Source organism: Salmo salar, chromosome ssa02, assembly GCF_905237065.1.
Source record: "Salmo salar chromosome ssa02, Ssal_v3.1, whole genome shotgun sequence".
Taxonomy (NCBI): Eukaryota; Metazoa; Chordata; class Actinopteri; order Salmoniformes; family Salmonidae; genus Salmo; species Salmo salar.
Window position 1 is genome coordinate 75823769 of NC_059443.1, and position 9933 is coordinate 75833701.

General features: G+C 41.7%; 1 protein-coding gene across 1 annotated transcript; it reads left to right on the forward strand.

Moving 5' to 3' along the window:
• The first annotated feature begins 794 nt into the window (after positions 1 to 794).
• Positions 795 to 9253, forward strand: LOC106591926 (zinc finger protein 135-like). The gene is made up of 3 exons (XM_014183193.2): positions 795 to 858; positions 1546 to 1879; positions 7801 to 9253. The coding sequence occupies exons 1-3, from the start codon at positions 856 to 858 to the stop codon at positions 8817 to 8819; spliced, it is 1356 nt and encodes a 451-aa protein (XP_014038668.1). The 5' UTR covers positions 795 to 855; the 3' UTR covers positions 8820 to 9253.
• Positions 9254 to 9933: the final 680 nt, after the last annotated feature.

Below are 9933 nucleotides of genomic sequence, written 5' to 3' on the forward strand. Positions count from 1 at the left end.
GAATTGCATTTTTGCTGTATTTGGTCATAAATAGCAGGGATTCTAGCATGCTAACTCCAGTTGGACAGCTAGCATACAATGTATCCTAAATACACATAATTAAAACAATTTCAAAATCTGAAATAATTTGAAGAAATTAGCTAAATATCTTTTTATACTTGTGCAAATCTTTCTAAGGCCGAAAATGGAGACAATTCAATGGATATCAATCAACAAAGCGGTAAGAATATGTAGGTTATAAGAATATGTTGAAGGCTAGCTGTATTGGGTGCAGATGACTGAACTGCTCAGTTTTGTGTCTGTGTCTGCAGGTATACAGACGAGGAGGCATACAAAGTTATGTCAATTGGTATTGGTATGTTATGCAGATCACATGTACCATCCTCTTCCCTTACCTCTTCACTGAATATCCCATAGGCCTCTACATTATGGACAAGGCATGTGTATGAAAACCATTATCAAAACAAGTTTTCATTCACATTCACCACAAAAACCAAGGTATGAATACTGTCGTATGCATGTTTTGTTAATCATCTATATAATGACATTTTTTGGGGGATTCACAGACTTCACCCTCCCTAAACCTCTGAATATAACAGGCCATCTTTTCGATCACCATGCATTGCAAAATCATTCAGGCTATGGATACGGAGAACATCAACACATTAACATCAACAATAGTTGGCAGGGTAATTTGTATTTTTCTATCACAAAGTATAATGGCTATATTCTCCAGTCCAGTTGGTGGCGGTAATGCAACATTATATTGGATGCCAACCGCCGTTAAACCCCACCAAAGAAGAAGGAGTTACGCTGTCTAGAACAACAACAGCTGCCAATTCAAAGTCAAGTGTGATGGTAAAATCAAGATTTCTAACATATTCTGAAACATTTCCATATGTAAACATTAGGAGTTGATTATTTGTCCACCAGATCATGTGTAAACAATAGCCATTTGTGCTAACGTTAGCTAGCCAGTAAAATGGCTACACAAGCTAACTATCTATCCTACCAAGCAAATGTGTTTATCTTCAAGACACTGTTGTGAATGATAACGTTATTCGTTACTGAGACAGCATTGTGAATTGTCCATCTTCAAGATGTCATAAATATATTGGCACCCTTAGCTAATAAGTGAGCATGACTAGTTAGCGTGGCCGTTATCTAAGGCTGGCTAGCTAACTAGTTAATTTACTTTCAGTATCTAATCATTAACTAACTGGTCATTTATAGATTACAAATCAAATGTTATTTTGGTTCGCCGTTGCTTCAAAATAACTTCCTGCTGGTAATTTGGTTATCTAGCTAGATCGTTTCATCCTAGTGAGAAAGGTGTCAGTGAGCTAACTAGCTCAACATTGCTAAGGCTAGCTGTACGATTACCACAGCAATGCTAGCTAGCTAAATGTATTAGTAGATTCCTAGTGGTTGGAATATTTAGTTATATTCCTTTATCAACTAAGCTGTTCCAGTTGTGAAACTCACCTTACATTTTGTTTGTGCCTCTTTGGAATCCTACTATAACCTTCCATGTCTGAACCCAAGTCCCCGGGTTCTTACTGTGGTGTTCCAGCACAGAGAAGCTCACAGTGGGGTCCAGAGATGGTCTTAGTGAAGCTGGAGGACTGTAGTCAACCACTGGAACTCAATGTGATAGTCAAAGAGGAAGAGGAGGAGAGAGAAGTCAAAGAAGAGGAGATGGGGATTAAAGCGGAGGAGGAGGAGAGAGCATTCAAAGAGGAGGAGACGGAGGAGAGCGCATTCAAAGAGGAGGAGATGGAGGAGAGCGCATTCAAAGAGGAGGAGGCGGAGGAGAGAGCAGTCACAGAAGTGGAGAACAGGGAAGAGGAGGAAGAAGTAGATGCTAACACTGACCCAGGTAAGTTCAGTTGTGTAGGATGGAGAGGTTGGTGCATCGACAGCCACAGGGGATTCCAGAACTCTTTCCACCAATCTGGTGCCTCTTTCTGAAGAGTAACTTGCTTTCAACTAATTTTAAAGGGGCAGTGCAGTTAAAAATGTGACGTTCCTGTTTTGAAAATAATTCCTGGAATTTCAGCCTGTTCAGGTGGAATGGAGTTTTTGGCCCAGATCATGACATCACAATCTGATCTGAATGACCAGTCATCTTTTATTTGCACTTGTATCCTCCTACTTTGAAGGGGTTAGTGTGGTAGGCTCTGTCCACCAATCAGGGCTGTGTGTGTAAATATATTTTAATTTCTATCAACATGCCCACAAGATCAGACTGAGCATTTCAATGGCAAAAGGAGGCTCAGGGAAATCAATGATAACAAATATATTTGGAGTTATTTTCATGAAATAAGAACATAGTGATTTATTAGACACAGTGATGATTTTAAAATACTGCTTCGGGGCTTTAACATTCTGGGCCTGTTTTCAGCTGGCGATTAGGAGGCCCAAGTGTCAAACACACGTTAGTTTTGAATTTCCTCATGTAAGAACATGAGCGCTGGCATTTTCCAGCCCTAACGCCAGGTTCAGCAATGTTCCTGTCTAACATCAGCTCACTTGAGGTGGGAGGGGTGGCAATATATGAGACGTGTCCTTAAAAACATGCAAAATTGACAGTTTCATGCAGCACTAAAAGGAACATTTCAGACCCACAAACAGCAGGTCTTCACAATTGATTTTGAGAGTGGAAGCGCAGCCTATCCATGACACCAATGGTAGAGAGATGTTAATTTTTTTGCTGGTGAATCTCATATTTAGATAACATCAAAACATTTTTGGTTTCACCCCCATTTTGTTTAATTTGACTAAAAACCAATCATAGCCTACCCCCCCCCCAATCATGGCTGGTTTAGCAGCATCACATACAGTACCATTCAAAGGTTTTTTCACCTACTCATTCTTTATTTTTTTTATTTGTACTATTTTCTACATTGTAGAATAATAGTGAAGACATCAAAACTATGAAATGACACATGAAATCATGTAGTAACCCCCAAAAAATATTAATATATTTTATATATGAGATTATTCAAAGTACTTTGTCTTGATGACAGTTTCCACACTCTTGGCATTCTCTCAAACAGCTTCACCTGGAATGCTTTTCCAACAGTCTTGAAGGAGTTACCACATATGCTGAGCTGTTGTTGGCTGCTGTTGGCTGCTATTCCTTCACTCTGCGGTCCAGCTCATCCCAAACCATCTCAATAGGGTTGAGGTTGGGTGATTGTGGAGGCCAAGTCATCTGATGCAGCACTCCATCACTCTCCTTCTTGGTCAAATAGCCCTTACACAACCTGGAGGTGTGTTGGGTCATTGTCCTGTTGAATAACATATGATAGTCCCACTAAGCGCAAACCAGATGGCGTATCGTTGTAGAATGCTGTGGTAGCCATGCTGGTTAAGTGTGCCTTGAATTCTAAATAAATCACAGACAGCATCACCAGCAAAGCACCATCACACCTCCTCCTCCATTCTTCACGGTGGGAACAACACATGCGGAGATCATCCGTTCACCTACTCAGCGTCTCACAAAGACATGACGGTTGGAACCAAAACGCTCAAATTTGGACTCATCAGACCAAAGGACAGATTTCCACCAGTCTAATGTCCGTTGATTGAGTTTCTTAGTCCAAGCAAGTCTCTTCTTATTGGTGCCCTTTTAATAGTGGTTTCTTTGCAGCAATTCGACCATGAAGGCCTGACTCATGCAGTCTCCTGTGAACAGTTGATGTTGAGATGTGTCTGTTACTTGAACTCTGTGAAGCATTTATTTGGACTGTAATTTCATGGGCTGGTAACTCGAATTATCTTATCATGTGCAGCAGAGGTAACTCTGGGTTTTCCTTTCCTGTGGCGGTCCTCATGAGAGACCGTTTCATCATAGCACTTGATGGTTTTTGCGACTGCAAGTTCTTGAAATGTTGCATATTGACTGACCTTCATGTCTTAAAGTAATGATGGACTGTCGTTTCTCTTTGCTTATTTGAGCTGGTCTTGCCATAATATGGACCTGGTCTTTTACCAAATAAGGATAACTTCTGTATACCAGCCCTACCTCTTGTCACAACACAACTGATTGGCTCAAACGCATTAAGAAGGAAAGAAATTCCACAAATTAACTTTTAACAAGGCACACCTTTTAATTGAAATGCATTCCAGGTGACTACCTCATGAAGCTGGTTGGTAGAATGCCAAGAGTGTGCAAAGCTGTCATCAAGGCAAATGGTGGCTACTTTGAAGACTCTCAAATAAAACATATATTTTGATTTATTTAACACTTTGTTTTGGTTACTACATGATTCCATATGTGTTATTTCATAGTTTTGACGTCTTCACTATTATTCTACAATGTAGAAAATAGTAACAAATGAAGAAAACCCCTGCAATAAATAGGTGTGCACGGGGCATTGTCATGCTGAAACAGGGAAGGACCTTCTTCATACTATTGCCACAAAGTTGGAAGCACAGAATCGTCTAGAATGTCATTGTATGCTGTAGCATTAAGATTTCTCTTCACTGGAACTAAGGGGCCGAGCCCAAACCATGAAAAATAGCCCCAGACCATTATTACTCCTCCACTAAACTTTACAGTTGGCACTATGCATTTGGGCAGGTAGCGTTTTCTTGGCATCTGCCAAACCCAGATTCGTCCATCGGACTGCCAGATGGTGAAGCGTGATTCATCACTTCAGAGAACGTGTTTCCACTGCACCAGAGTCCAATGGCGTCAAGCATACACCACTCCAGCCGACGCTTGGCATTGCACATGGTGATCTTAGGCTTGTGTGTGGCTGATCGGCCCTCAACCCATTTCATGAAGCTCCCGACGAACGGTTCTTCTGCTGATGTTGCTTCCAGACACAGTTTGTAACCCGGTAGTGAGTGTTGCAACCGAGGACAGATTAATTTTACGCACTTCAGCACTCTGTGGTCCTGTTCTGTGAGCTTGTATGGCCTACCACTTTGTGGCTGAGCCGTCTATTACCTGTCTTTTCATTTGAGTGGTTACATATCTCAAAGCCCATCCCTCAGCTTTTTACCAAAACAGAGAAGGGGTTTGTTATTGGTTTAATTTAAGGATTCTAGCTATAAAGACCAAGTGCAAAACATTCAGTTTTTCCTGTGTTGTATATGATATTTTACAACGGGATGAAACTAAAGCTGTAAAAGTGTGATTTAAAAAAAATCTGTTACACAGGACCTTCTAATCAGCAGACCTGCGTGGGCGGGAGTTTAGGCTTTCTATGGTGACATCACCATGTGGTAAATTGTGGCAAACTTCTTGCTGGAGAAATAGTTTTTTTCTGTCCTAAAAAGCAATTATTTTCCCCATTTATAATGGAAATCTACGCTGAACAAAAATATAAACTCAACATGTAACATTTTGGTCCCATGTTTCATGAGCTGAGATACCAGGAATTTTTCATATGCACGAAAAGCTTATTTCTCTGAAATTTAGGGCACAAATTTGTTTACAGCCCTTTTAGTGAGCATTTCTCCATAGCCAAGATATTCCATCCATCTGACAGACGTGGCATATCAAGAATCTGATTAAACAGCATCATTACACAGGTGCACCTTGTGCTGGGGACAATAAAAGGGCCCTCTATAATGTGCACTTCTGTCACGCAACACAATGCCGCAGATGTCTGCAATTTTGAGGTAGTGTACCGTTGGCATGCTGACTGCAATTATGTTCACGAGCTGTTGCCAGAGAATGTAATGTTAATTTCTCTACCGTAAGCCACCTCCACAGTCATTTTAGAGAATTTGGCATTATGTTCAACCGGCCTCACAACCACAGACCACATGTAACCACGCCAGCCCAGGACCTCCACATCCGGCTTCTTCACCTGCGGGATCGGCTGAGACCAGCCACCCAGACAGCTGATGAAAATGTGGGTTTGCACAACCAAAGAATTCTGCACAAACTGTCAGAAATGCATGCTCGTTGTCCTCATCAGGGTCTTGACCTGACTGCATTTTGGCGTCGTAACTGACTTCAGTGGGAAAATGCTCACCTTTGATGGCCACTGGCACGCTGGAGAAGTGTGCTCTTCACAGATTAATCCCGGTTTCAACTGTACTGGGCAGATGACAGACAGTGTGTATGGGGTCGTGTGGGCGAGCGGTTTTCTGTTGTGAACGCAGTGCCCCATGATGGCGGTGGGGTTACGATATGGGCAGGCATAAGCTACGGACAATTAACACTATTGCATATTATTGACGGCAATTTGAATGCAGAGAGATACCGTGACGAGATCCTGAGGCCCATTGTCGTGCCATTCATCCACCGCCATCACCTCATGTTTCAGCATGATAATGCACGACCCCATGTCGCAAGGACCTGTACACAGTTCCTGGAAGCTGAAAATGTCCCATTTCTTTCATGGCCTACATACTCACCAGACATGTCACCCACTGTACATGTTTGAGATGCTCTGGATCGATGTGTATGACAGCGTGTTCTGTTCCCGCCAATATCCAGAAACTTTGCATAGCCTTTGAAGAGGAGTGGGACAATGTTCCACAGGCCACAATCAAGAAACTCTCCCTCAACGTCAACAAAACAAAGGAGCTGATCGTGGACTTCAGGAAACAGCAGAAGGAGCACGCCTCTATCCACATCGATGGACCACAGTGGAGAATGTGGAAAGCTTCAAGTTCCTCGGCGTACACATCACTGACAATCTGAAATGGTCCACCCACAACGCGTCTTCAACCTCAGGAGGCTGAAAAAATGTGGCTTGGCCTCTAAGACATTAACAAAGTTTTACAGATGAACTATTGAGATTATCCTGTCGGGCTGTATCACCGCTTGGTACGGCAACTGCACCGCCCGCAACCGCAGGGCTCTCCAGAGGGTGGTGCTGTCTGCCCAACGCATCACCGGGGCACACTGCCTGCCCTCCAGAACACCTATAGCACCCAATGTCACAGGAAGTCCAAAGCCACGGCCTGTTCACCTACCATCCAGAAGGTGAGGTCAGTACAGGTGCATCAAAGTTGGGACTGAGAGACGAAAAACAGCTTCTATCTGAAGGCTATCAGGCTATCAGACTGTTAAATGGCCATCACTACCCGGCTACCACCCGATTACTCAACCCTGCACCTTAGAGGCTGCTGCCCCATTTACCTAGATGGAATCACTGGTCACTTTAATAATGGAACACTAGTCATTTTAATAATGTTTACATACTGCTTTACTCATTTCATGTATTTTTGTCAATGCTACTCCGACATTGCTTTTCCTAATATTTATATATTTCTTAATAACATTGTTACTTTTACATTTGTGTGTATTGTTGTGAATTATTAGATACTACTGCACTGTTGGAGCTAGGAACACAAGCATTTCGCTACACCCGAAATAACATCTGCTAAATAGGTGTATGTGACCAATTTGATTTGAACAGCCTAATCAACTTATGCAAAGGAGATGTTGCTCTGCATGAGGCAAATGGTGGTCATGCCAGATACTGCCTGGCTTTCTGATGCACACCCCTACCTTTCTTAAAGGTTTCTGTGACCAACAGATGCATATCTGTATTCTCAGTCATGTGAAATCCATAGATTATGGCCTAATGATTTTTTTTCAGTTGACTGATTTCCTTATGAACTAAAACTAAGTATATTTTTTGAAATTGTTGCATGTTACATTTTTATATTTTTGTTCAATTTATTCAAGTAAAGTACTTAATTGTTACCTAATAAATGATTTGATATTGATATAAAATCTCTGCATTAGGCCTTTAAACAAGTATTTTAAAGACCATTTCAATGCTGTTCCTGATTCTAATCCCATATATGTTCGTATTCCCACAGGAGAGAGCTCCAACCCAGGTTCAGACAGTGAGCCCAGTTCCACAGCATCAGGAAACCATAAACAACACAGACGGAGGAACTCAAGACAGAAACATCACCACTGCATGGACTGCTTCACTAGTTTCAATGAGCCAGAGGAGTTGAGAAGGCACACTTGTAGGCCCCGCTCCTGCTCAGATTGCAGAGGCAGCTTTATTTGCCCAACTCACCTCAAATCAAAACAGACTCAAAAAAGGAGGAAGGTGTACCCATGTGGTCAATGTGGGAAGAGATTTCAAACACCAAGCAAACTAAAGACGCACCAGAGAACTCACACAGGAGAGAAGCCGTACCACTGCTCTGTTTGTGGGAAGGGTTTCAGTCAGTCGAACCACCTAAAGAGACACCAGAGAACTCACACAGGACAGAAGCCTTTCCACTGCTCTCAGTGTGGAAAGAGTTTCAGTTGGTTACACAGCCTGAAGACACACCATAGAACTCACACAGGGGAGAAGCCTTACCATTGCTCGCAGTGTGGAAAGCGTTTCAGTCTGGTAGGAAACCTAAAGAGACACCAGCTAACCCACACAGTAGAGAATCCTTACCTCTGCTCTCATTGTGGGAAGAGTTTCAGTCAGTTACACCATCTAAAGACACACCAGTTAATTCACACAGAAGAGAAGCCATATCACTGCTCTCAATGTGGGAAGAGTTTCAGTCATCCAAAAGACTTAAAGTCACACCAGAGAACTCACACAGGAGAGAAGCCATTCCACTGCTCCCAATGTGGAAAGAGTTTCAGTCAGTTATCAACTCTGAAAAAACACCAGCCAACTCACACAGGAGAGAAGCCTTACCATTGCTCGCAGTGTGGAAAGCGTTTCAGTCTGGTAGGAAACCTAAAGAGACACCAGCTAACCCACACAGTAGAGAAGCCTTACCTCTGCTCTCATTGTGGGAAGAGTTTCAGCCAGTCATCAACTTTGAAGAAACATCAGAGAACTCACTCAGGAGGAAAGCTGTGTCATCAGAGCTGTTGACACTAGCTTATTCACATGGAAGAAGCCTAAACTCTGCTGTCAATATGGGGATAGTTTCACCAGTTTATATTAATAAAATATAACACCAACTAATTATGACTAACAATAACTTTAACTGGTTACTTAAAGGGGGAAAACTTGCAAAGGAGTGTGGAACAAGATGTCTGTGTGGAAAGCTTCAGTCAGGCATCAAATTTGAAGACACACCATTTAAACCTGTTACGACACGAGTTTGACAATAGCCAGTGAAAAATCAGAGCGCCATATTCAAAACCACAAATCTAATCATTTCTATTTCTCAAACATAAGACTATTTTACACCATTTTATAGATACACTTCTCCTGAATGGAACCACGTTGTCCGATTTCAAAAAGGCTTTACAGCGAAAGCAAAACATTAGATTATGTTAGGAGAGTACATAGACACAAATAACCACACAGCCATTTTCAAAGCAACTACATGCATCACAAATACCCAAAACACAGCTAAATGAAGCACTAACCTTTGACGATCTTCATCAGATGACACTCCTAGGACATCATGTTACACAATACATGCATTTTTTGTTCGATAAAGTTCTTCATATTTATATATAAAAACAGCATTTTACATTGGCGCCTGACGTTCAGAAAATATTTTCCCTCAAATACTGCCGGTGAATCAGCACCACAATTTACAAAAGTACTTGTCATAAACGTTGATAAAATATTAAACTGTCATTCAAATTATAGATGAACATCTCCTTTATGCTAACGCTGTGAAAGATTTCAAAAAAGCTTCACGAGGAAAGCACTCTTTGCAATAATCTGAGTACTGAGCTCAGAAAAATACACTAGGCAATACAGACAGCCGCCATTTTGGGGTCATCTAAAATTATAAATTGCATTAGAAATATTCCCTTACCTTTGATGATCTTCATCAAAAGGCACTTCCAGGGATCCCAGGTCCACAATAAATGTTGTTTGGTTCGATAAACTCCATAATTTATGTCCAAATAACTCCTTGTTGTTCGCGCGTTCAGTTCAGCTACTCCAAATGTAGGAAGCGCGCGGAAAATGTGACGACGAAAAGTTTAAAAAAGTTGTTTTTACATTCGTTAAAACATGTCAAACG